This window comes from Crocodylus siamensis, chromosome 1, assembly GCF_052110815.1.
Source record: "Crocodylus siamensis isolate JL-2025a chromosome 1, ASM5211081v1, whole genome shotgun sequence".
Lineage (NCBI taxonomy): Eukaryota > Metazoa > Chordata > Crocodylia > Crocodylidae > Crocodylus > Crocodylus siamensis.
In genome coordinates, this window is record NC_143395.1 from 377,532,640 (window position 1) to 377,560,375 (window position 27,736).

Below are 27,736 nucleotides of genomic sequence, written 5' to 3' on the forward strand. Positions count from 1 at the left end.
TTGCTCTTACTGATGATCAATGAACTGCAGAATACTTCAACAGACGGAATCTACTGGGAGAGGGAGAAAAAACACGTAACATTGGTTACACACTTATTCTTATGAAAAATGCTGGGGATCTTTTGGGCCAGATGGTTAAAACTGCATGTAGTTTTCAACAGTATCCTATTGTCAGCCTGGGAAGGAGGGTTATCAGAGTCAAGTGTATTTGGCTTGGTATTTGGCTCAGTTTTTAAAAACTTAGGGCTGTGCATGAGTGTCATGCAGGTCAGGTACATTTATGCTCAAAACTGCAACAAGAGATCTAGCTGAAAAATTTCACGCTCAACTATTCAATTAATGGGTGTATGATGCTTTCAACAGAGTAATACTTTGGACATAATAGCATTCTGTATTATTCATAAATCTTGCATGTGGAAATTAGGTAAATGGCTGCATATGCATTTTTGCATGTGGCTTAAGGTTCTTGGGGTTTTAAATATTAGGCATTTTATGGCCCCTCTGAACAAAAAAGTCCGCATTTTTAGATTTAGCCTGATAAGATCATCTATAATAAATAGCATATGCTCAGTTTAGTTAATCAAAAAAATATGGATGAGTCAAACAAAAAGGGATTTGAATATGTGGTGCCAGAAAGTCTAGAAATTTCAAAGCTGAACTGTATACAGCTAAATCTAGCAGTAATTTTTTTGTCCTGTAGCACTCAAGATGGAAGTTTATTATGATAGATTATGAGATGTTCAGTGGAGAGACTGTGTATTTAAACAAATTTATGGCTCCACATAACTTTTACTATTATAAATACTTATAATATAACTAACTTTTCCATTTTATTTCTCCATCATTGTACTTTCTCATACATAGAGTAATATGCTTTTGAATTAAATACAAGATGTTGGGTATTGGGAAGAAAATGATCCATTTCAGCTTCCCCATGTCTGATGAATTTGCTCTGTTCATTGAGCTTGAGGCTGACCCGGATAGTTTTTTGAAAATTTCCAAACAATATCACCATGAGTAATAGAAAATTAACTGCTAGCTTTAGAAAGAGTCACCAAGGATTACAGATTGTGTCTAATATTCTATATATTTCTTTAATAAAAAAAAGCCCACACAGAATTACCATATTAGCTGAAAACATGACACCAATATTGTTGTAAACTGTGGCAAGGGTTTTTCTGTGATATCTTTTATTGGAGCAACTAAAAAGTTGGGGGAGATATTTGACAAGCTTCAAGATACAAAGCATACTTCATGAGGTCCCTTGCTTCTCATGCTTTTCCTTGACCTTTATATGGCTAAAACACTCCAATACCACTACTATATTGTAAGTTCTAACATTTTAGACCATTTGTTTAGGGAAGTGTGTGTGAACTTTGGAAACTTTACAGCAAATATGCTGGACTTAGCCAGGAGACCCAGAAAGTTATGTTTAGCTATCATAGGATTCTACTACCTGGATACTAGACTAAAATTAGAATGATAAATTTGTTTGAAAAATATTCACATGTAAATACATGCTTGGTTTTAGGAAAACACCATCAATGGAATATTTAGATTAAAAATAATCTTTACTTCTATAACTAACAACATTAAAATGAAAAGAAATCTTTACCAGTGACTAGGGCTGTATGAAGTGTCAGTCCCTGATTTGATTCAGCGGAGATTTGGCCTGATTCGGTGGCTGAATCTCCAAATCCGAATTGAACTGGAGGAGCTTTTAATCTCTCTGAATCAAATCAGAACCCTCCAAAGCAATTTGGAAAGATTCAGAAAGATTTGGAGATTCAGACATAGACACAGCTTTAAAAGTTTTTTCTACATACCTTGAGGTACCAGCGCAGCTCATGATTGCTGTGATGCTCGGGCACATGGAGCATCCCATAAGAGCACGGGGGAGGGCCCCACCATGTGCTTGGTGACGAGCCTGGAAGAGGACTGGAAGTACTTCCAGTCTGCTTATGGGTCTGCCGGGCAGTGCGCTGGGGCCCCCTGGCACCCCCCTGGCTTGGCAGTCAGCTGCAGGGGGGCCCCAGGTGCCAATCCCCAAACCCAGGAGGCATCAGTCGCTGAGCCAGGGGGGACCCCCAGCATGCTCCCCGACAGATCTGGAAGTGGACCAGAAGTGCTTGTGGCCTACTTCTGGGTCTGCTGCTGAATGCGCTGGGGAGCCCCCCGTGCTTCTGTGAGACACTCCATGTGCCCCAACATCACAGTGTTCATGAGCCACCTGGTACCTCGAGGTATGTAGAAAAAACATTTACAGCTATGTCTATTTCTGAATCACTGATTTTTCAAATCAGCATTGACTCTTCAGGTTCAGATTCAGTCGAATCGAATCAGGGACAGTGATCCGAATCAACGAATTGAATCACTGTCCCTGATTCAGCCCGAATCCAAATCCAAATCAAATAGGGCCTACTTCACACACCCCTACCAGTGACCTGGGTTGTTTGATTATGTTTTGCATTTTATTTGGTTAGACAATGAAAGGAAACAGGTCAGGCTTTCTTGCAGTCAGGTGCACTCTCTGTGTCTGGCATTTATTTATTTATAAATGCTATGTGCAACACTGGACAGGAATGTTTTAATTAAAAATATTATTTCCATCAAACCAAACAAAATCCTGAATATGCCTTGAAACCTACAGATGGAACATACTATAGAAGAGATAAGTATTACTAAGGATTTTCAAATTATAGTTCTTTTCTTTCACCTAATTTTTTTAAATTGAAAGCCTTGAGCAGAAGCACCAGTAATTATAGGGATCTCTCTTTGGTAACTATAGAAGTGGGGCATGCATTTTCCTTATCACTGTTAAAAACCTGTGTGAAAATCTCTGTGGAGATAGGTGGTGGGATTTGTATTAGGGATTGTCCTTGACACATCCCTGCAAAGACTGACAAAGATAGTCATACTTGCTGTAAGGCAGCCTTAAATACTGTCAGCTGAAACTCTGCATTTGCATTTACTGCAAGGGAGTGGCATGGTGTTAGTATCTTATTAACACACACTGACTAAACACACATCATAGTACCGTGGGAGGGAAGGAAGCCCAGAACATTCATGTTGTAGCTTCACCTGGAATTTCTGGGGTTCCCAAGGATCCCTGACTGCAGTGGAAACTCTTCTACCCTTTAAAGAAATACAGCATGCATTCTGTTCTATGCATGAACAATAGCACTGGCTAGTTAAGTACACACTACTTATTAAGTATACAACATAATTAGGATGTAGGACCTGTTATGTTTTGTTAACTTTATTACAAAGAGCAAAATGATCACTATTAAAGGTGAAGGTGAATCCTTCTCTTGGGATATATTTTCCCCCAAAGCAAAAAGTCTGCCTTATTACTACAGATGCAGCCAAAAAGTTACACCAATAGAGCCAGCAACTCCAGTCTGAACATCTTGTTAATTACTTTGGGAAGTATTGCTTAGTGAACCCTTACAAACATTATTTACCCTCTGATTTCTCCATTGTAGTCCTATCACCTCCTTCTGTGGAAGTAACAACAAAGTGACAGAAATTAAAGGCACAGACATAAGTGCAGCTCCCCACTGCAACTCATAGCACTTCACAGGAACTGCTATGAGTTACAGTGGTCCCCTGGAACCAACAGACATTCACTGGGGGTTGGACTGCAATTTGGAGTGGCTGCAGTTTTGGATTCAGCTGCAATTTGGAGTGGCCACAAGTCTACAGCTGCTTTTCCCTAGCCTTGCCTCTTCCCTCTCCCACCCTGGGCTGTCTTCAGACTGGGAGTGGAGGAAAGGAGCAGAGGGGGTTCGGTCTGGGGTTTTTTGGCTGGCACTGGGGGGTGGGGCAGGTGAATCAAAGCCCTCCCCGCCTTGGGAGGAGGCTCCAATCCACCTGTCCCACCCTCTAGCACTGGCTGAAAAAATCCCAGACAGAACTCCCTCTGTTCTCTTCCCCCACTCCCATTCTGAAGACAGACATAGGTGCACGGCTGAGCTGCATCAGATGCAGACAGATATTAATGAAGGTATTCCAGTTTGGAGCATCTTTATCTGAACCCTCATGTAATGAGTGCCCTTTTAAAGTGGGACTGGGTTTTTTTAAAGCCATGCACTTGTGTTTGATGTAGAGTGCTTTCAGGGGCCAGACTGGGTAAAAATTGTCACTTCTGTATGTGCCTTAAAATACCAACCTCAGAGATCAGAGATTTCTTCAGTTCCACTGTGTTATTATTAATGGACACAAAGCAAAGAGCTGGAAAAATAACATAGTAATTAGTGGCAGATGTTGGGAAGAAAACAGAAGGAAGGATAAAGGAAGATGACAAGACTAGAAATAGGAAAGTTTCTAACATATTTTTACATGCAATTGTTAGAGCATCAGAAGTATACACAATAAATTGATAACATTAATAAAGCCATATCATGCTGTCATTACAAAAAGCTTTTTATTATACACTAATAATTACAAATTCCCAGAAATCTGGTCCTAGGTGTACAACTTTCCCTTTCCCCGCCCAAAAAAGAAAAACCAAAAAATAAAAAAAACACCGTCGTTCACTTAAAAGTAGGAGAGACATATATAAAGAATTTATTTTTGGTTACATTCCCTGCCTTCATTATTTAATGCTAATTTACAGATGAAAACATTAGATAACAAAAAAGGTGTCAGTTGGTACTGTATCCAGCACTAAGGATTTCATTTTATATGATATGTATTTCAGTGTTTTGCTATTCTTATGTTTTCAAGCTGCTACTGAGATCATATTTAAATGTTACTCATTCCAATGGAAACATCAATACGTTTGAGCTTTCAGTAGCTATTGACATAATTGATTTCTAAATGGCGTAGAGTGGAATCATGGAAAAAAGACAGCCCAAGCCATTAATGCATCTCTGTTGTCTTACAGCAGTCTTTTGGAGATGATAAGAGATGACCTACTGTGAAGGCTTAGACACCCTCTGATACATAATTTATTTAAAACCTCTATTTATTTAGATACAGAAACATAATTTAACATACAATCCACCACCATCATCATCCATCATGCTGAAGTACATTTTATGTCTCTATACAAACAGGAAAGTGACTAACTCTGCTCTTTATTCCATTATTCACATTGTCCTGAAGGGACCTTTATCAATTTCAGAATATCTCTCATGAGCAATCTTTGTTCTGGTTAGGGGTACTAAATGGTTCTTACTCTGGACAAAAGATGACCACGCACAATATACTAGAAATATCCTCAGGGCACCACACACACTTATTTCAAAGCATTAAAACATAACACTAGATTAAATGGAATAGTCAAAGAGCTGACCTGTTTTACCACATGAGAGGGTATCCTCCAGTATGAAAAAAGGTGTAGGAAAGTTAAGGCAATTTATTCATCTGCTCCGGTAAGAATATAACTAGTCTGTATTTCAAGACAAAAATTCATAATGAGGTTTGCATTAAATCTTTTATATGAAATGGAATTAAAATTCCCCTGTTCCAGTTTTCTCTGTTTGAAATTAGTTTCCAGCAGATTTACTGTGATCACTGCTGCAGAGCGTGAGTGAACTTTCAATATTTTTTTTTAATAAAATCGTTACCAGTTATTCAGGAGGGGAAAAAAGGCAATATATTTCATATTTGGCCCTGCCAGCCTTTTTTGCCCCATGTAGCTTGATAAGATTGTAAGCACAAATTCTAAACTTCTCTTTCCCCTTACCATCCCTGTGCCACACACTCAGACACAAGCAGATTTGGCACTTTTAAAAATTAAAAAAAGACTTTCTCTTGCTTATCATAGCAACAAGGAGCACAGTTCCAATTTATCAGTCAGAGATAAGAGTCTCTAGAGAACATTAGTGCATGTAAGTGCCCACATTTTGGCCAGAGAAAACATAACAGCTTTCCTAAAGAGACACAGATCTACACTCACAAAAGCAGCAAGTCTTGTCTGACTGTTCTACCAGAGCCATGAAATAGGCAGAAACTTCATAGTGTGAAAAACTTGCATTGTTCTGGAAGTAACCAGAATTTACCAAGTTGACAACCGCTTAAACACTTACGTTGGTCAACACTTTATAAAAGTGATAAAAATGGAGAAGAAAATTGTCTTTGCTTCTCCACAGCTACAGCACAGAACATCAAAAACTCTCCTGTACTGCAATCAATTAGACTAGGATTTCCCAAACTCTGGGGTCTGCCCCATGTGGTGGGGATGTGGGTGGGGAGAGAGGTCTCAATAGTTTCCTCCTGGGTGCATGGCAGCTGGTGACAGGAGGAATTAGCAGTGGGGGAGGCAGCAGCAGGAATCAGCAGTGATCAGAAGTGGGGGAACCAGAGAAAACAGGTTGCAACAATAAGGGAAAATTAGTAGCTGAAGTAGGGGGACCTGGGTGGTGTGGACAATAAACACAACAAGTTTGGGAAATGCTGAGCTGACTTACAGCTGTGATTCCTACCATCAGTACTGCAACTTCTGACCTGTCATAAGTTTTCATATACTTCATATACTTCATCTGTCATAAGTCATTTATATGCCAACATGACTTGTAAGGGTAATGTATAAGATGACAACAATATGGGAGATAAGAACAAGGGAAGATCTTATTCTCTTGCATTTTGTCAGTAATATTTTTTCTGAAGTCACCCATTAGCTTTCTCCTATTTTTCTTGTTAAACAGCTATTAGTGACAACAGAGTCAAAAATATTTTTTAAAAGCAGTACAAAGACAGCTGTCCTTTCAGCTCTTCATAATCAGGAATAATATAAGGAACATTCTGATCAGAAACCAAACATTAGTTTTATCTTCTTTTTTGTGTTAAAAACTAGGCAAATAACCATGGAAACTTGTATAAAGAAATACAGAAAAAAGAAAAAGCCACTGATTCTCTTCATTCTACAGAGTATTCTATATATTAAAAAAACAATATGAGACTAGATGAATGGCTTCTTTTTTCAGAGTTTGCTTTTCCTTTTTCACATCTCATCAATAGAGAGGGGCATGGCTGCAGTTCTTTACAAGCTATCAACAATTAAAAGTGTTTCAAAAGAAAGGCTTTAAAATCCTTTATCATAGTATGCACTAAATGAAATAAAGCTTGAGACAGAAAAACAGACTTCTGAGACATTTTATTTAGGTAGACATTTTCTTCTTTCATGTTCATAAGAGTTCATTCCAGTTACTGGTACTGGAAGTCAAGAAAGCTCAAACTGGAAATAAAATGTACATTTGTAACAATAATGACAATTAACTATTGGAACAGATTCCAAAAGATGTGCTGAATTCTCTGTCACTTGTAGTCTTTAAACCATGACTGGATAAAGATGAGTTCAAACAACAGTTTTTGAGCTAGATACAACTCTGACTAGGAGGCAGAGAGAGGATTTTAGTTTCTTTGGTCTCACCATCCAACATTTCACAAGCACTAAAATTCACTGAAACAAGTCATGAGAAATGAGAAATTATTTTCCTGGTTGACATAATCTTTTGTAGGATTGAGGAGCAGAGGGATGTCTCTTCCGTGGAACTCTCTGTGCTTCTCTGTCCAGGGATCCGGAGTACATAGAAGATTCAGTTAAGCATCAGGAAGATGATGCTAAACAAACTATCTAAATCTCTCTGAAAATAAGCCTGCAGCCTCTTGATCAGGTTTCCATGGGAGGCATCTCCTTTACTTCCATTTTCTCCTGGGTGGGGAGGGGAGAATATTAACATAGCAGTTTTTCTTCTAATTTAAAAAAAACTTTTGCCATTGGCCAGCAGCTTAGTGACCAAGAAAATTAAAAAGAAAGAGAAAATACAACCAAAAATTGGAATCTCAAAAAAGATTTGGTTGAAGTTCAAGACAAACTTGGGATTTCACCAATGTATTTCACCAATGTATTTATTAAACAAATAAACCACACACATATGGGCAGTTAAAGAGAAGCTTCACTTAGGATAAATTAGCCCCACCTTTTGACTATCTTAGATGGTATTGGTGTTTTCCTCTTTTAACCCAGTTCTTTTTCAAGTTACTGCTCCCAAATTTTCCTAAGAAGAACATAGAACCTTACCTCCATTCCTCCCACATTAACACGCATTGACCACATGTTAGTTTCTGGTGCTAGTAATTTCTCTGAAATTAAAGAAACACAGTTAACAACCTCCTCTCCCCTTTCATTCCCCCTGGATTGCCAGGGCTTCTACAGTATGATGCAGAAAGTGCCAGATTCACCCTTCTCACAAAATGATTCAAAAGAGATTAGAGAGCTTAGATACACTTGCAATATAACATGTAAAAACACTGGCAAGAGAGCATATTGCTATTCTACCAGAATAAAAATTAATGAAAGATAGTGTCACCTTTCATAATCCAGTATAGTAATTTACATTCAAAATTTGCCTTAATCCAAATACAAGTCAGCTGGAGATGGCTGTGCAATATGAGGGTGACATTTTTATTGTGCCACAAGAACAGGATATCTTGTAAGCATCTCTGCTGTGCTTTCATTTTCATAGTTACTACCTGTTATTACATCTTTACTCAGTAGCTGAATCTGGATTCTATTATGTTTCTGTTTTGTATCACTTAAATGCATATCACATCAGTGATTGTTTTTGCCATATTATTGTACAATTACTTGTTCTCAGATTAAAGTATGGCATGGTCTATGCTGACATATCATGCAGAAACCATTATTAAATTAGCTCTTCTGATTTGATTAAAAAATCAATACTTGAATGTATTGCTTTTACTTTTGTCATGTTCATTATTAATGACTGAAGTATTATTAACTGATAACTCAGCTTCCTTTGATGTGGACTTCTTGCTGTTCTCATTGATATATTAAGTTAGGCTGATGAATGTGATGTAATGGATCTCTTCCATTTCCAGTGCTTTCCTTCAGAGGTGACTAAAGGCATAGCATTATTGTGACAGCATGTCATGTAAGCAACAATTAGCTATTACTTGTAGCAACCATATCTTTGAGTGAAGCAACCTGAATTATTAAACGTTGCTGTTCTTTTCAGTTGCTTGGTTGAATAAAGGTTATAAAAATAGCATTCACATTTCACTATTTTTCATTTTAGTTAGTATATCTGGTTTTAAGATTTGGTTGACGTGCAAAACTTCTGCCTTGTTTTATGAGCCAATTGTGAATGCTTAATTTGATGATGTAATGTCATTCTATTTCCTCTGTATTCATGACACAAAAATCACTTAAGTACTAGTTTTTATAATGGTCTCTTTTATAAATATTTTCTTACAGTACAAGAATGAGTCTGTTTACTGACTGTAACTGACCTCTCATGCATGTACAAAGCTTCACTCTTTCTGTAATTTTGTGCTTATGAAACCTAGTAAGCACTTCAGATGGGGCAATGTTTTCATATATACAAATGTCTACCGCAAAAGGGCCAATTCTTTCTAAGATCTCAGGCAAATGCTCTAAAACAAATATTATATAATAGTAATAATTATTATGTAATCATATGGGTAATATTTCTTTGATTCTGTAGCAGAAAGCAAGGCAGGAGAGGGCTTTGGAATTCTGTATGAAGGGAAAACTTATGGTGAAATGGAGTGGACTGGAATAGCTTTAGGGATAATACTTTTTTCATTATATTAATAAAGATCCTTGTTCAGTGTTAGAAAAAAAGCCACTTACTTATGATTCATTACCCTTGTCACGTAACACTTTCCAAAAACTTTCTAAGTATTTTCAGGCTTTAATCATAATTTTGTCCTTGATTTCATAACAAAGACCTAGCTTCAGGTGGTCATTGGTGCCAGTGTTTTTCTATACGCTAAAGATTGTCTTATCTTTTTATTTCTAATGAAAAACAAAACAACTAATAGCATCTTTATCTTTTTAATTTTGTGGAGCCAGTAACAAGTAAGAAACAAACAAAGCAGTTTGCATAGGACTTGGGGGAGAAGTCCTTGTTCTTTGGCACTATGTATATATGTCTGTCTGTTGTTCAGTGGTGTGCCTGGTTTTAATTTGTAGTCTGTAGTTTTTTGAAGTTATAGACTGAGTCTGTTTGGGGACTTGTGAATAGGAGAGAGGGCTTATATCATCAGCAATCCCTCAAAGTCAAGAATGATTGTCTTCCACAATTGCCTTATCTGTGAGTCCAAAGATGGCTGACAAGGCCAATCTGGGATCAACAGACTCTACTGCAACTCAGGCATGTGTTTCTATGCAGGGTGGGTGGTTCTGGATTCTTGGCTTGTCTGCAACATGCTGTTTTGGCTGCTCCCATTTTTCCATCTCCTGTTGTCATTGTGAGGTCTCAGAGATTTGAGATCCTTGCAGCAGACTCCTCTTTCATTTGGGGCTGTCCTGGGTGATAGTCTCCCATGAGTTTATGTCAATGATGCATTTTTTCAAGTTGGCCTTGAGGATGTCCTTAAAATGCTTTCTCAGCCCTCCTCTTGAGCGTACGCCTTGAATGAGCTGGGAGAATAAAACTTGTTTTGGGAGTCTGGAGTCAGATATCTAGATGACGTGTCTAGCCCAACAAAGTTGATGTTAGATGATTATTGCCTTGATGCTTGTGGTGTTTGCTTGTGAGAGGATGCTAACATTGGTGCATCTGTCTGGATTTTCCACTGGATTTGAAGGATCTTCTGCAAGCAGCATTGATGGTACTTCCTCTGTATGTTGTTGACATCTCAGTTCCATATAGTAAGGTAGGGATTATGATTAGGATGATTATACTTGATAAACCATGAGCTTGGTTTTGAATCTGATGTTGCAATCTTTGAACACCCAATTCCCCAGTGTCTGAAAGTTGCATTTGCACATTTGAAGTAATATTGGATTATGTTGTCAATGTCAGCTTTCTGCAAAAGCTGGCTTCCAAAGTATGGGAAACACTCAACATTTTCCAGTCTCACCGTACATCTGAATTGCTGGACCTGGGGACTGCTCATTAGGGCTGTGCAAGGCTTCAGACAGAGCTTAGGACCTGGAGAAGCTTTGGACATTTTGGGGTCTGAAGCGGCACATCTGGGTCAAAGTGCTGCCTCGTTTGGCTTCCCAAAGAGGTTCGGAGCTTCTGAAGAGTTTCGGAGCTGTCTCGGAGATCTAGCCATAGGGTATAATGGGAAAGCATAAAATATTTATAACTTTGATGTTTTGTGTCCAATTTGGGTGATATTTCAGGGACTGTATATTCTGCAGAGAAGATTAAGTCTGCCAAGTTTCAAGAAGATCGGTTCAGAGGTTTGAGGGGAACTGTACTCCAAATTCTTGAAAGCAAAAATCATTTCATGTCTAAGTGTTACAACATAGGGGGGTCAAAACTGCAAGGGTAGTAGCTCTTACTGAGGCCACAAAGCCTGCCAAGTTTCAAGAAGATCAGTGAAGGGGCTTTGGGGCACCTATACCCCAAACTGTTGAAAGCAAAGCTCCTGTCATGTCTATGTGTTACAACACAGGGAGGGTCAAAACTGCAGGGGTGGTAGTTCTTGCTGGGCCTCAGCAGGGAGCAGGATGGGGCTATGGGAGGCTCATTCAGGGGGCAGAGGGAGAAGAGCTGGCTCCCCATTACTGTCCACACTCCTGGGGGGCAGGGGGAACTGGGCTGTATGCTCTGCTCCACTGCAGCAGTTGCTGCCTCCCTCACACGGCAGCTGGGACTCAGACACTGCTGGTTGGGCAGAGGGCTGTGGACCCAGGTCTCTGGCCCCATAGCCCACCAGGGCTTAGGGGGGCAAGGGGAGGAGTGAGTGGCACCAGCAGGGCTGGGGGGATGTGGGTGGGTGAGTGAAGAGCCTGGACTTGCATCCTGGTGAGCAAAGGGGACACAGGAACTCTGATTTTTCATGATAAAAAACCCCAGATAAAAAATGTATAAGTATTGAGAATTTATTTTACTGTAGTGATTGAGGCACTGGTAGGCTTCCAAACTGCTTTAAAATTGTAAATATTTCAGTAAAAAATTGTGTTCAGTTGATATGTATATATAGTGGTATTTCATTTTAATTATGGATTGGGGGGGCGGGTTAATTGGAGAATTTGTTTTTTTTTATCAGAGAAAACTACGATCCTTGATGATGATGAAGTTTGGTGGGAATCCATACCTCAGAAGGATCCTCCACAGTGTTTCTTGGCTGACAGAGTCAAAGGCTTTCATGAGGTCAAAGAAAACCATATAGTGAGGTTTAAGCTGTTCCCTGCATTTTTCCTGCAGCTGGCAAACAGTGAAGATCATGTTGGTTGTGCCTCTTGATGTCCTGAACCCACACTGAGACTCGGGGAGGAGCTCTTCAGCAAGTGGAAGGAGACAGTTCAGGAAGGTTCTCACAAAGATCTTTTCTGTGGTGGACAGCAAAGTTTGAAGATTTCAGCAGGGATTCCATCTGCACCAGATACCTTGCCATTCTTCATCTGATGGATGGCTTTCCTCACATAATCAAGGATTGGAGGGATTCCAAGATCATCTCTGACTGGATGCTGTGGGATGGAATTGAGAATACTCTCGTTAACAAGTCTCAACTGAGAAGGGCTTCCAAATGGTCCTTCCAGTGGGCATTGATGGCTCCCCTTTCCTTGATCAGGTCTCTTCCATCCTTAGGTCTGAAAGGGGTTGGTCACTGAGTGCTCACAGTCTAGATCGGTGGTACTGAAGAAACCGTGCTGAGTCTCTTTAGCCGTGTCTTCCCAGCATCTGTTTCCCATATTCATTTTCATATTCTTTTGGACCTCTTCCTTGATTTGTTGGTGATTCAATGTCTTTTGCTTGGAGTTGGTGTAGTTCTGCCAAGCACAAAAGGCCTTACGCTTCTGATGGATCAGCTTTTGGATCTCCTGGTCATTCTCAACAAATCAGTCCTGATATTTCCTGGTAGAGAATCCAAGTGTCTCTACACAAGTGCTGATGAGGATGGACTGAAAGGCAGCCCAAGCGCTGCTGACATTCTCCCATTGTTGTTTATTGGAATTTTTCAGCTTTTCATTGAGGCACTGGTGGGAGAAGTCTCTCTTGATTGGGTCCTTAAATCCTTCTGCCAACATTTTTTTCTGTTGCAGCCAACATTTGGGAGCCAGTTTGAATGATATAACTGAGTGGATGAGTTTGTGAGTGGTCCAGCAATTGTCAGCTCCTAGCATAGTTTGAGTGCTGTGGACATCTTTGTGATTCTGAGCATAAGCGATGGCATAGTCAATTAAGTGACAGTGCTTAGATTGTGGGTGTTGCCATGATGGATCACAGGTGTTGTCATGATAACTGCTGTCATGGCTGAGGGTGTGAAGAAAGTTAATTTCTGAACCTATATGGAGATGCAAGGCTGATCCAGACAAATGCTTGAAAAACCAACACAGCTGCAACCTACACTCCTGAAAAAGCAAAGTAACTGGTAGTAGTAACTGAACCAGTAACTAGCTAGTGAACGTGGAACACAAACAAGGGTTCACAGGGGGGAGTTGGATTTTTTTTCACTTTATAAATAGAGACAAGAGGAGAACTTGATGGCAACTGAGGCAACAATGGAGAAGACCCAGAGAACTTCAGGGAAAAGAGAGATGACCAGCTACTGACACTACAAAAAAGCGCCACTATAGCCTTCATAACTTGTTGGAACAGTTACTTACTCAACAGACACTGTGGTTCTTCTAGATGTGCCAGCCACTGCAACAGGAAGCCAAAGTCTCCTGTTACTAAAAAGGGGAAGGCACAGCAGACTAACCTAGATGTGTAGATAGGCAGGCAGCTGAGATGGGGTTAGCTGCAAAGCAATTACCTGAAAGAATAGGGCAGAGTCCCAGGCAGCCATGAGCTAAGTTGCAGCAGGGAGAGGTAGACAACCCATTAAATGTACAGAAAAATCCCTGTGAGGGACTAGGGAGTCACCTGACCCAAGCAGGCAGGGCTCTGGAATATATAAGCCTAGCTCCTGGAGGAAGACAGTCAGGCCCAGTGTGTTGCAGGTAACAGAGCTCCCAGGAGAAAGGGGCTGCAGGAGACATCCAGGCAGGCAGTAAAACACCCTGAGAGCAGAGGGGTGAGAGCTCAAGGGAAGAAGGCCTGGCTAAACATTTGTTTTTCCCAGTGGGAGAGGCTGCTGGTCCCAGCCAGGCCACATCCCATTTTCCCCCTGTGTGGCTGGGTCATGACCTCTTTTTCCTTGTAGGGCTGGGCTGCAGCTGGGTTACCCCCCACTCCCCTCTGTGTGGCTGGGTGGAGTCCACTGTGTCAGCCCCAATGTTGGATTGGGACCACTGGTAGAAATCCAGCCCACCAACAGATGGGGCACTGCCCATCTAGCCCTTCAGGGAAAACGGTTGAGTACCACTGTTCAACAGGAGCAAGGGAGGCACCCCCCAGAGTCCTACTGCCTGCCTTTTTCTATCTATTCCCTGTGCAGCATCTGCTGACTTCTGGAGTGTATAGCCTGTGGCAGGGGCTGGGTCACAAACAGTTGTCCATGGTGGCAAAAGGTGCCAACTACTGCTCTAGAGGGACACAACTGACCCACTCATCCCCTGAACATTACTGAAGGCCAGTGATCCCGAAAGTCTTGAGGAAACTGAGACACAATTCAGGGTGAAGCATGATAATCAACCTATCATGAGTTACATTATTCTGGTATTTGCATCTGAATAACATCAACACAGGCATCGATCATTTGCCACTTCTACCTGACATTGTTTTCCAGAATAAACCCAGCATCTTTGACAGCTTGGATGTTGGCTGGATGCTGTCCATCAAAAGAAAGTGTTAAGCTGAGGTTTGGAACAGTTTTTTCCCAAGCAGAAAACCCAAGTGGACTGATGTATGGTACTAAATGGAAGAGGTTTCTCAACCAGGCAACTCTGCAGAAAGATCCAATATCTGCTGTATTTGTTAGGCCTAGAACAATCCTCATTCTGTGTTAGTTCAATAAAAGCCCAACTCACTCAGGTATTGTGTATTTTCACACCTTATTGTGATAATTAAATAAATGAAGGGACCCCTGCATGTTTCTCCCCACTTCAAGAGCCACTTCCCTCCTGGAATCTGAGTATATCATTAGTAGAGTTGACAGATAAGGGCCACTTTGAGCCCTTACAAATCAGCTTCTATGTTAAAGAAAACTACTTTCCTGGTGGCCACTTACATCAGCTTGGAGGGTAAGAGAAATTCAGTCATTTATCTATATCGTACATGTAGTATAGTTGCAAGGACGGGGTTACCTTCCCATCTCAGCTTCCCATAAGAAGCAGTCCATTTATCTCTCAGTTTTCTTTCCAAAGCCTCACTCTAGTTTGCCTGAGGTGAACATTCACATACTAGACGTAGAGAGATTTTTTTAAAGATAAGCTCATTCAAGAACAAACACAGGCTATTTGAGAAATTTCCTGAAACAGCCAAGGGGAAATCTATATAGCTTCACAGAGGTTACCACAGTGAGTCCTTGACTTGGATAATGACAAGAAAAACTCTCTCTGCCCATGTCAGAGATTATTTTATTAGTGCTCTGTAATCTTTGATTTATTTATATTTTACTGTAATGTTGTGGCTTACATTCAACTTTTAGCACCTATGGATATAAAAGAAGTTAACAAAATCAACTTTTATGTCTTGTTACCTGGTCATACAGACTGGGGAATCAAAAGCAACCAAAGGGAACTAAATGCCTCCCAGATATGCTTTTGGACTGCAGAAACTCATGTGCCTTAACCAGGCTAATTATATTGCCAATGATAATGTATTATTTGCAACACATGCACCAGACTCAATAATGGATACTTTTCTTTAACTTTTTTCAAGACGTAAGAATTTCTTAGGGTGATATCTTTTAATGGAACAACTGCATAGACCAGGGATCAGCAACCCCTGGCATGCATGCCAATTAGTGGCACGCAGACACATTTTCTCTAGCACACCAGGAGGCATGCGAGGAAATTGTTTAATTTTTTTCCTTAAGCTGCTGCTTTGGGCGCTCCTGAGAAGCCACAGGTGCCAGCACCAGGGCAGGAACTGGGGTGGAGTCAGGAGAACACAGGTGGGAATGCTGTCCATGTTCCACTGCCCCTGCCCCCTGTCCCCAGGCTGCATCCCCCCACCCTGAGGCCTGGGGCCGGGCTGGGGCCCAGGCAGGCACTGTGTAGGAGGCTTCCAGTGGGTGGGTAAGCCCTGGGCCTGGGCAGACACATGCCCTGTCCTACCCGGGCGGGGGCAGCACCAGGGTGTTGAGCGCTGGGGCTGGGCAGTTGGGACAGGGTCCGGGTGGTGTGGGGGGAGGCACCAAGGGTAGGCTGGCCTGGGAGAGCCCATGGGAAGCCAGGGGAAGGTGAGAACTGGGAGCTGGTGCAGGGCTCTGTGGGCTTGAGCCATGGTGGGCAGGTGGGCAGGGTTACTCAGTGGCACCTGAGGTGGGGCCTGGTCCAGCCTGGCATGAGCTGGCTCACATAGCTCTGCAGGGAGGGGCTGCAGCCACTCTGCCCATGAGGGGATGCTGCTGTGCCAGGGCAGGACGCCTGGCTCAGAGGGCTTCCAGCTCCAGGCTCAGCCCCCCTGTGTGCTGGGCACAGTGTGACCAGGGCAGAGCCACCCCTGGTGCAAGGGCCCACCAGCTGCAGGAGCTCCTGGGAACAGTTGCTGCAGCTGCCCCAGCCTGCCTGGGCCCTGGCCTTGCTCACCCACAGCTCCACTCGAGGGTCCATGGCTGGGGCCAGAGCCAGGGCAGGCACTGCGCAGGACCACTGTGCTGCAGGCTCCTTGTTGTCTTAGCTCTGAGTGCCACATGCAGTGGCTGCTACCAGACCCCGGGGAACTTCCACAGCTCAGGGGCTCCTGCCGTGGCCTGGGGAGCTCTGCTTTCCTCATGCTGTGCCTGGCATGCACCAAGGCCGAGTCAGGAGCCCCTCAAGGCCAGTGTCCTGTCCCAGCCAGGCAGCATGCCCTTGCAGTCAGGGCGGCTACACCTCATCATCATGGAGCTGCGCAGGCCAGGCCAGGCCCTATCTCAGGGACCACTGGGAACCCCCACTGCAGCCAGAGTCTGCAGAGCCCTGGAGCAGCCCCTGCTCCTTGTCTGGCCCCCACTTTCCTACAGCTGTCTCCTTCCCAAGGGCCTGACCGAGCCAGCCCGCCTGCGGTGCCTCCCCCACACCTGCTTCTCTCTTCCCTCTCCCTCCCCTCTTGTTTCTCTCTTTCATCACAATGTTAGAAATGGAATATTGTTAGAAATGGAGTATTGTTAGAAATGCACAGCTTGCATCTTGCACCTGATAAGAAAGAAACACTGCCAAGGACTTTTTTCCTTGCCCAGCCTTGCCACAGCTTTTCTTATACTAAATCGCAGACTCTCCCCCAGCTTCTCCCTAGCCTTTCTCATGCAGATTACAGAAGCTGGAATTCAACTGACTGTGTCCTTGAAAGGGGGGAGGTTTGAACTCTTGGTGACCTATAGTAGTCTCTGAGCATGCTTAATCAGCTGATGCATATTTACCTCTCCGCCCTGCATACTTAAGTAGTTAATTATAATATACATGCGATGTATGTAGTGATGTAACCACATGTATGCTTGTATGAAACGGAAGTGAGCTGTAAGAGTTCCTGTTTCTGCACACGTGCCCAGGAGGAAAAAGATAAATACAGCCTGCAAAATTCCTTTGTGGGTTCAGAGTAATCTGAGTTTTTGACTCTGCTCTGACCCTATTTGCAAATATACCTTTTGTGCCATCTAATGAGTGTGTGTCTGTGATTTTGGTGGCCTCCAGAGAAACGAACCACTTTAAGCATCAACAACATGCTTAACAAAAATGAATACACAAGAATAAAGGTAGTATATGAAGTTTTATTTACTGTCACCTCCTGTAGAATTTTAAGAAAATCTGGTATTTACCATAAAAAAGCAGCATTTATGATTATTAACTTGAAGTTTTGTTTTTTTGGTGTGTCAGCACTCTGGCACCCTACAAGGTAGACATTGTGGTATTTTTGGCATTCTGGCAAAAACGTTGCCTACCCCTGGCATAGACATTCTTTATTCGGAAGCTTGTCTAACTCTATCCCAACTATGCAATTGGCCCAATAATGTATCACCCTAGGAAATTCTTGCCTCTTACATAATTCCTGGACTGTCATGGCTACAACATCACTCTAACACTACATTAACATTATTATTACTTACATTTATACCCCACCCTATCCAGAAAGGCTTAGCCTGGCTTACAATACCAGATAAACAATCCACACAATGGGAAACACCAACAGGCTCCCCAGTCAACAACTTAAAACTCCACTCCATCCATTTCCACCTTCCTGCCTAGTACCCAGGCACACAACTGTTCCCCTTGTAACAGCTCACACCTTCCCCTGGTTTTACACATGTAGCTGCCTGTATTCCCTGCTCTGCCCTAGCCAGTCTTCTCAGGTGTCCCTACTAACCTTGCCTGCCAAGTCTCTATTTTACTTAATGTGCAGGTAGCTGGAGAGAAGGAGGATCTAATTAGCAGGTTTTGTAGCTTTGCTGGTCCCCTTGATATGCCACATTCTTGATTTTTCTCTACCTCTGTTAAGTCCCCTGGGTTCTTCTTCAGTCAGGTTAGTCCCTTCCTTTAGAATCTTATACATATTTTGGAAAGGCTCAAAACCCAGCTGACCTTCTTTGTGGGCTGTTAGGCCTCCATCTATTTTTCCCCAGTCAGTTTTGAATCATGTCATCTGGCCCAAGTACATGCTCCTCCCAATAGATGGGGATATTCCATGTTGTGTTTGTCTCCTGTTATGTTTGAAGAGCATTCAGTTAAGCCTTCTGTTCATAGAATAAAAATGGCTACCCTTTTGCACCAAGTCAGATCTAACTGGGATTAACAAACCCTGAGATGCACTAAAAGAATGACCTTTAATTATGTCTTGTGTGGTTGGCACGTGAAATTAGGTGCTCAAGGGGACGTTCATCTCTCTGCAGAGAGCCAACAGAGTGCCTACTTTCCATTAGCATCCAACAGAATGAAACTGGACTTCCATGGTGCACAGAGAGTGTGCTGGCCTTCTGCCCACTGGCAGTTTTCATCCTTGGTGAAAACTTCTTGCAATCTCACTTAGCCAAATCATTTTTGGACATTTTTACTTCTGTATTTCTTCAGTGTTACAAAGGCTATAATAGGGAACTGCTAGTATAATTGATGCCTGGGGAAATGGAATGAATAATGGAAATGTATCATTGTTTTCATTTCCAACTTTCAGCATGCTTGCTTGGAACCTTAACATGACACCCAGTTGATAAAAGCAACAGCTGGTATTTTATTTTATGGGAAGATGAATACAGAGGTGGGAATGACAAAGAAATTTCTAAATAAATTTCAAAGAGATTAGCATTACTGCAATCCAGTGAGATCCAGTTCCCATGATCTCACTGAAAAACCATCACTTGTATAATTAGGTTAATTTTACTATCCTCAAGGATTGTTTGTTTAATAATCCAAGTTTAAATGAGGAAGCGTGGATTAGGGAACCACCTGTGCACACTGATGTAGCCAAGCTGTTTCTGTCATTTTTTAAAACAGACCTCCTTCGATGACTGTGCAGAAACTGCTTTAACTTCTCCTTAAAGACAGTTGTTGTTAGAGTGTAGAGAATTGGGTTCAACGCGCTGTTTATTGGCAGAATAAATATCACTATCCAGGAAGTGACTGTGTCTAGAAAAAACAAGATACAGAACTTCAGAAGTTATTCAGCATTTTCCTTTGTAGGAATTATGTAGAAGCAAAAGCGTAACATATTGTAATCCCAACAGTTTTTGCTGTCTCTAATTTTTAGAACTATACTGTAATATTATTTTTATATGAAGGGGACTTGGATATTGTGGTCTCTAGTAATCTACCACACAGATTAATAGAGGCCAGAATACAAACAGACAACAAGACACAAACCTAAGTACTGTTTGTGTGTGACACAGTGTTAGTTTGCATGTCATGGTCATATGTTCTGTCATATATTTACTTTCTATTTACTGATATAAAGACCCATAAAGCAAAACAATTAAACATGTGCTGAAGTCCAGCACATGATGTATTAAAAATACATCTTCTAGCTCTTATATGGCACTTTTATCAGTTGATTTCAAAATGGGATACAAAAGAGGTGAATCATAGAAAACTAGAGTTGGAAGAGACCGCAGGAGGTCATCTAGTCCAACCCTGTACTCAAAGCAGGACCATCCCCAACTAGATCATCCCAGCCAAAGCTTTGTCTAGCCGGGTCTTAAAAACCTCCAAGGATGGAAATTCCACAATCTTTCTGGGTAAGCTGTTCCAGTGCTTCACTACCATCCTCATAAGAATGATTTCCCTAATATCTAATCTGAACTTCCCTTGCTGCAACTTGAAAGCATTGCTCCTTGTTCTGTCATCTGCCACCACTGAGAACAGTCTAGCTCCATCCTCTTTTGAACCCCTCTTTAGGTAGTTGAAGGCTGTGATTAAATCCTCTCTCAGTCTCCATACTAAATAAGCCCACTTCCCTCAGCCTCTCCTTATAAATTACATGCCCCAGCCCCCTAACCATTTTCATTGCCCTCTGCTGGATTCTCTCCAGTTTGTCCACATCCTTTCTGTAGTGGAGCAGGACACAGCTAAAACTGGACACAGTACTCCAGATGTTGCCTCACAACTGCCAAATAGAGGGGAATAATCACTTGTCTTGATCTGCTGGCACCACTCCTGCTAATGCAGCCCAGTATGCCATTAGCTTTCTTTGCAATAAAGGCACATTGTTGGCTCATATTTAGTTTATTGTCCAGTCTAACCCCCAGGTCCTTTTCTGCAGAGCTGCTGCTTAGCCAATCAGTCCCCAGCTGTGATCTTATCTTTAGACCCATTTTACAGATATGGAATGCAGCTCTGAGATGATGGTGGAATAGTAATGAGATCTCCTGAATCCCAGCCCAGTGGTCCAGCCACTGAGCTGAAGCACCTGAACACCTACCTGAGAGCCAGTATTTTTTTACAGCACTTCATTTGTTAACAGGCTGTTCTCTTGGAATGCAAATATATTTCTGTACGATGAATGAAGCTAAACTAGGTCTCCTCACACAAATGACAATTCTTTGGGTTTGTTTAATGCCTCTGTTGGCTGCATGGTAAAAGTTATTTACGGTACTCAATTTTATGCAAAACTGTCAGTTTTCCAGAATTTTAATGGAAAGACAAAAATGGTTTTATTCAAGTATTATCTGGAAGTCATACAGTTGGGAACCTGTCAGCATATTAATTACAGGTCTAGAGTTTGAACTGTCTAAACCCCACTCTTGGGCTGATTTCTGAGTATCATTTTGAGATTGTACAGCCATTGCAGCAGAAGTGCTTGTACAGTTCTCGGTTCCACATGTGAATTTTGAGGGCAATACCAGTTTATTTTTCTCTGATTCCTGAATACAGCAGAAGCCAAGTATCAGGCCAGATGTTTTGATAAATATTTAAACCCTGTGAACAATCCTTGGGTCCTTTCTCAGATAAACTCCTTCATAATTAATGAGAATTTTGCCTGCAGAAGTACTGGGCAAAGATCACAGGGTCCAGCTTTATATGAACATTGAAACTTCAACAAAAGAAGAGCTAAGAAATCACATAATCAAAGAGCAAAGTTAAATTTACCTAGAATTTCTACTTGGAACAGAGAGAGGATTTTTATAATGAAAACAGGAATCCAGCAGATGGCATCAGTGAATACTATAAAAAAAAATCGATTGGCAACAGCAACATCCCTATGAATATGGCTCCTGACTTCTGATGTCTGAAGGGCAGTTTTTTTTATGGAATAAAACATACTGACATATGAAAACACTATTATGATGAAGGCAAGTAGGTTCACACCTATTGGGGAAAAAAAGAGAAGATTCAAAACCAGCAAACTGAAAAGGACTTTTCCTATCTCCCTTTTCTCACACCATTGTTATATTTCTTCTTCCTAACTAACTTTATTCCATATATTCTACATATTCCCCCTCTACATATAAATGTTAATGTTTAGAAACATATCTCAAACAGCTGTTATTTAGCTTTCATGCATACCAGGTGCTCCCTTCTGTTACACAGTGTGAAGTATTCTGTAGTGTGAGTTACTATAGAAACAGATAATTAATGCACTGTATGAGTTCATAATTCCCACTAGCCTGATCTTCTGACTAGGTAGGCTGCAGTAAGTCTGAAAGACAAAGTATCTTACAGAAGTGAATGTTAATGAAATAATTGCTTGCTTACTGTGGAAGGGCAAAACCTCACTAATACATATGCTAACTAAAACAACCACCTATCCTGAATTTTCCAAGAGAGTTCTGAATTTTGAGGCTGTCCCAGCCTTCCTGAGGACTACCTGAAGTAGAATTGTCGTCCTGAGTTTGAAAAATTGGTCCTAGATCAGCAGCAGGCAATGTCCTGTTTTATATAGCGAGGGGACAAAGTACAATACTGCCTGCTACAGGGAACAAAATGGTTGTGGGTTGGGAGGTAGCTGCAGTATAGTTGTATTCACATGGCACTGCATGCAAATCTGCTAATTAGTTCTGCCTCACACTGTCTGAACTTATTAGCTCTGCTGAGAGGCAGAATTAAGTAACATGGGTGCAGTGCCATGTAAATGCAGCTATGCTTCTGCTCAGGAGGTAGGTATAGTCAAGAATCAGGATGGCTACATTCATGTGTTACTGCACCCAGGCTAACTAGCTCTGCTCCTCAGCAGAGATACTTAGCCTGTCTGTTGCATAACAATATGGTGGTTATGATAATCAGAGCCAGAAGTGACATAACCATCTCCCACTTGCAGAGGTGTGTGGAAACATCTAGGACTGTATCCCAGATTTTGCATCCTGAAAGCTGATTACTTAAATGCTAGCCAATAGCTTTCTCAGGTCACTTCTGAAGTCCATCAGAAATGACTGCAAGAGCTGTCCCTAGGGGTGTGTGGGCCCAGGGCATATCAGCCTATGCAGGGCCATGGGGTAGGGGTGGTGACCACCTACAGAAGCTGGCAGTAGTGTCAACTGCCAGGGGAAGGGGAGGGGGAGGGGCGGTGGCTGCCCGCAGAAGCTGACAGCAGCAGTGAAGTGGGGGGGGGTGGTGACCGCCTGCAGAAGCTGGTGGCGGCAGCAGGGGGAGGTGGGGGTGGCGACTGCCCACTGAAGCCGGTGGTGGTGGCAGTGAGGGTAGGAAGTGGTAGCAACTGCCCGCAGCTGCCAGTGGTGGCAGTGAGGCCATGGCGGGGTCTGTATGACAATGTCTGCGGGGTCCCCTAAAGTGTGGGTCCTGGGGCAGTCACCCCAATTCACACTCCCCTAAAGATGGACCTGGCAAGACTCATGTGTGCAAAGCAGATGTATAATGTGCTTCATACCCTGTATAAAGAAACTTCCCATCCTTTTTTTAAGTGCAGGACTTTCTAATAATGGACCAAATTCTGTTCTCAGTAAAAAGCATTGACTTGGATTTGCAATTTAGAGGAGAACGTGGTCCAGTTGCTTCTAAAATTCTGTGAAATGTAGTCTGTCTGGGCTCAAATTCAGTTTAGACCGTTTTGCAGAACCACATAAAAGCTGATTTTACAGCCAAGTTTTTTAAAACAATTTAATTATATGGCCCTTTGAAGCTGGGTTAGGAACTGATCTCAACAGGATATTGATCTGAAGCTACTGTAGAAGGCCACAAATCATTGTTATGCAGGTATATTATGGTGTATTATACAGATATATTGTGGTGTATGGACTCAAGATGCTGCACCTTAAAATGCTATTCCCCTAGTGTCTGTGCTCATAGTGGTGACGGGTGCTGGAATTCTGGCCTACACACTCCTCTCCACTGACATCACTGTAGGTTTTGTTTCTTTGCAGTGGGATCTCTATCCAAGTCCACTTTACATTCCATAAGTAGGAGCTCTACACATGAATTAGCATGCTCTGGTGCTAATTCTTGTGGCATTTCTTTGCATATTTTGTGTGGGTGTCTGCTCTTTTCATCCTGTTTCCTGCAAGAAAGGAATATGTGGCCCTATTAAACAAGGGAGGTAAATTCTATAACCATGCCCTATGTTTGTAATATACATATTAGTGAATGTAAAAGTCACACTGGGTGCATCTCCACGTGATATCAATGTGATGCAATAAACTCCAGCACAGTTTGCACTGGAGTTTACTGCTCCTGAACATAGCGTTTACATATATTCCTGGGACTACAGCATGTTGAGCCAAGGTGACACAGCCCTGACTGGCAGTAGGTCTGGGGGGTCATCCTGGCAACCTGGAGCTGCTCCCCCCCCAGCTCAATATGCTGCAGAGGGGCTGGCTGGAGCACAAGGGTGTTACAGTGCGGAGCTAACTGGCAGGCCGCCCCCTTAAGGTAGCATCCTTGTGCCCCAGCCAGCCCCGGTCACTGTTGACACATGTGGTGTGGAGAAGTAAATAACTACCATAGAATAGTACTTGTGTCAGGAAGTAATATCCTGTGGCAGAGTTAATTAGTTTACTCTGGCCTAATAGGAGTGCCTATGCAAATGGTTATGCTTTACTGCGGAGCTAATTAGTCAACTCCACTGTAAAGCGTCTTGCGTAGATGCACCCACTGTGGAACACTAACTTGATTTCAAAATAAATTTAGTAGAAAAAATTGGAAAAAATATTTCCTAAGCAAATCCTAAGAAGATTCTTATACATAAGGCAACTGAGGAGAATAGATTTTTCAGGGCAATAAATACTGTGACATTTTAATATTAATAAATTATAGGCGAATCAATTTTGATAAAATAATTTTCATAGCAACCTATGAAGCAGCAGGAAAATATTCACATTACAGTACACTATAACATTCCACAGGTAAAAGCAGGGGAAGCTGCCAGTACCTTGCCACTTCAATGACAGGGGAGTAACTGGCTAATCTATGCTCAGGGCATCATGTACAGAGAAAGGCAAACATCCCTACAGTCATGGTCAGTGTAACCTAATGAAGAAAATCCTTCCTGACTCCAAAGTGAAAAGTCTATGTCAAACCTACTATCTGCATGAGAACAGACTAACCACATGGGCTGTTTACAGGTGTTTAAATTCACCCCGCAAATGTGCTTTACCGGAAGAAGTAGCATGTTAGTTCAACCCATTTCTACAGCACCTCTACAAATCGGGTGATTCAGCAGGGCTTTTTTGTGCCACACTGAAGTGCCTGATGTATACAAAAGTTGGGCAAGCCAGGTCCAACTAATGTGATGCCTTTTCTTGGCACGTGCTAGACTTAATGCAGAAGTGTGCTGAGTTCAAATTAAAGTGCTGTTTTGTTTTGTTTTTAATGTCTATAAGCAGCCATAATGTTTACATTAGTAGATAAAGGTTGCAAGATGGGCAGAATACAAATAAAAATATTTTATGAGGATAAAAGTCCTCATTTAGCATGGTGTTTAAATATATGCTTTATTATAAGACCCTGAATAATCATAAACTGTAGAAACTGATAGAGCTATTTAAATGCTTCATCAATATACTTTCACAATCTTGCTGAATCAGGGCCTAAAACAAAAACCACAAACAAAAAGGTCTTTTTTTAAAATGTGAACTGGCACTAAGCCATCCTTGGAAGAGATCAAATTCTCTACAAATGGTCATTTTCACAGTTCCAGGAAAACGGAAAAATCTTTAAACTGAAATGCTTGAAATAGATAGACCACAAAAAAGGAAGTGTCTTCTCTTAAAAGTATATACTGTGTCTTTTTATAGTTGTAGCTCACAAAATGTGCACCAAACAAGTGTGTTTGCCTGAAGTTTATTTCTTGTTTGGTTGGCTGTAATGCACATGGAATGCTACATGAATCTGACATCTTCGTCAACAAGTTTATTGCCCTCACACTTTTGGTTCAGGAAACTTGGATTTAGTTCTAAGCAAACAAATGCCCTATGTTCTTGTGTATTTTGAAGTCATGAAATTAAAAAAACCCTACAGATAATTGTTCAATGTATATAATTTGATACTGTATTAATATGGTTCAGGAGATGTGATGCAGGGGTAAGGTAGTTTTCTGGAGGCTTGAATAAAGCTCTTTACTTGGTTAAATAGGATGCTCTGAAGTGCTGTCCAATCATGTATATTTATATTTCATATTAAAGTCCCGATTTAGGCTTTATGACTGCTTATTTCCAGTTCATTTTATAGATTTTTGTGATTAGCATTCTCTACCACTAGCTTACACTTAGGTTTTCTGCTTTCACAATTTCATCCTCTATTTCTTGTATTATTGCAGCTTAATTCTATATTATGAGGTAGCAGATGAAGATAAAAAATGTTACTAATTTATCAAAGTGAAAATCAAAGTGAACCATCATGCTGTTCAGGGAATATAGCTATGTAATTGCTTGTTCTTATTGTTACTGTATTTACACTCCACCATTCATGTCTCTCCTTTTCTTTATTGTAGTCACTTGTATCTTGTTTAAAATTAGATTGTAAATTCTTCAGGGTAAGGATCATGCAGGGTTTGAATTGTATGTTAGCTTTTGGGGAGGTCCACAAAAAATTTGGGTCATCCACCACAATGCCCTAATAAAATTAGAGAACCCCCCCGCCAAGGTTACCTCCCCCAGGTTATTGTTTTCAAATTTTAGTGGGGGGGCTTTCATCTTTTATGGGGGGGTTCTCAGCCCCTCCCCTCCCAAGTTCCCCTCTAATTTAAACCCTGGGATCATGTTTTCTTTCTTTAAGAGGAACACAGTATGAATAGTAACATTGAAGTGAAAATATATATGCTATAAATGCTGTACTTTGTAAAAAAATAATATAAACTAGTCATTTAGAGACAGGAAAAAATTAAGCTTACCAAGAAAAATGCCAAAAGAATACCCTTTGCCTCCAATTTCTTCTGTTTGATCAGAATAAAGTGGGAAACAAACTCCATTTTTCCCATAATAATTTCCAAAAAAGTCCTCATCCCCAAATGGGATTATTGCTATTACAAATCCAATAATCCATATGGAAACAAGGATTATTACTGTTTGATGTTTTCCTGGTCGGATATTACTGAAGGGAAAGACAATCACTAAATATTTTTCCAAAGTCAGATATGTCAACAAAAGGACAGAGACTTCTGTAGACAACATGGCCAGAAACCCCATGATATGACATGGTAAGCTTTCCATCCACAGCACAGCATATTTTTTATACTCTCCACGGTATTTAACATCAAAGATCCCAATGAAGAACAAATACACGCCCATTAGACAATCAGCACCTATTTGAAAAGTAAAATTTACAGTTTAGTGAAAGCAGAAGTTAAAAATAGTATACACAAAAAATTCTTTTTAGAGTTGGTGAAATTGTGGCTGATGTATGCAGTAATGTATATATCACAGTGTTTGTGATATCAGAAGAAATTTGATTGGCGAGACTGTGATCACGCCATACATACTAGGTCATGGCACTGCCTGGATTTATTAAACAATAAATAACAGGCAGGCATCTCTACTATGAAGAATGCATATAGACAGGAAATGAGTGTACAAAGCCTTGATTATTGGAACCAAGGAGAGAACCTTACTAGCCTGAAAGTTAGACAAAATACAGTGCATTCATTTGCAATCAGTATAAACTTCTGCCTAATTATGAAATACGCAATTTATAAATCACACTGGGATTGCCCAAAAAACCACAATACCTAAAGAGTAAGTAGTTAACACTGTAAGTAGTTAACCCTTGTATATTCTTTAATGTCAAAGTAATAACATAATTGATAAAGTGAAACCACTAAGTTTTTAAGACTCTTTCCATACATCTTGGTCAGTTGAGTTGAAAGGATTAGAGGAACATTCTGAT

The 27,736-nt window shown here is 41.3% G+C and overlaps 1 protein-coding gene across 5 annotated transcripts in view; it reads right to left on the reverse strand.

Moving 5' to 3' along the window:
* Positions 1-17,777: 17,777 nt before the first annotated feature.
* The window catches only part of RXFP2 (relaxin family peptide receptor 2), a 58,561-nt gene continuing 48,602 nt past the window's right edge, over positions 17,778-27,736 (reverse strand). For all 5 annotated transcript variants that reach the window (XM_090027979.1, XM_090027988.1, XM_090027961.1 and 2 more), the window contains 3 exons: positions 26,745-27,155; positions 21,554-21,772; positions 17,778-19,597 (listed from right to left, as the gene is read on the reverse strand). In XM_090027979.1, the coding sequence (XP_089884105.1) occupies positions 19,338-19,597; positions 21,554-21,772; positions 26,745-27,155 (890 nt within the window). In that variant the 3' untranslated portion in view covers positions 17,778-19,337. The remainder of the gene's footprint in view (positions 19,598-21,553; positions 21,773-26,744; positions 27,156-27,736) is intronic.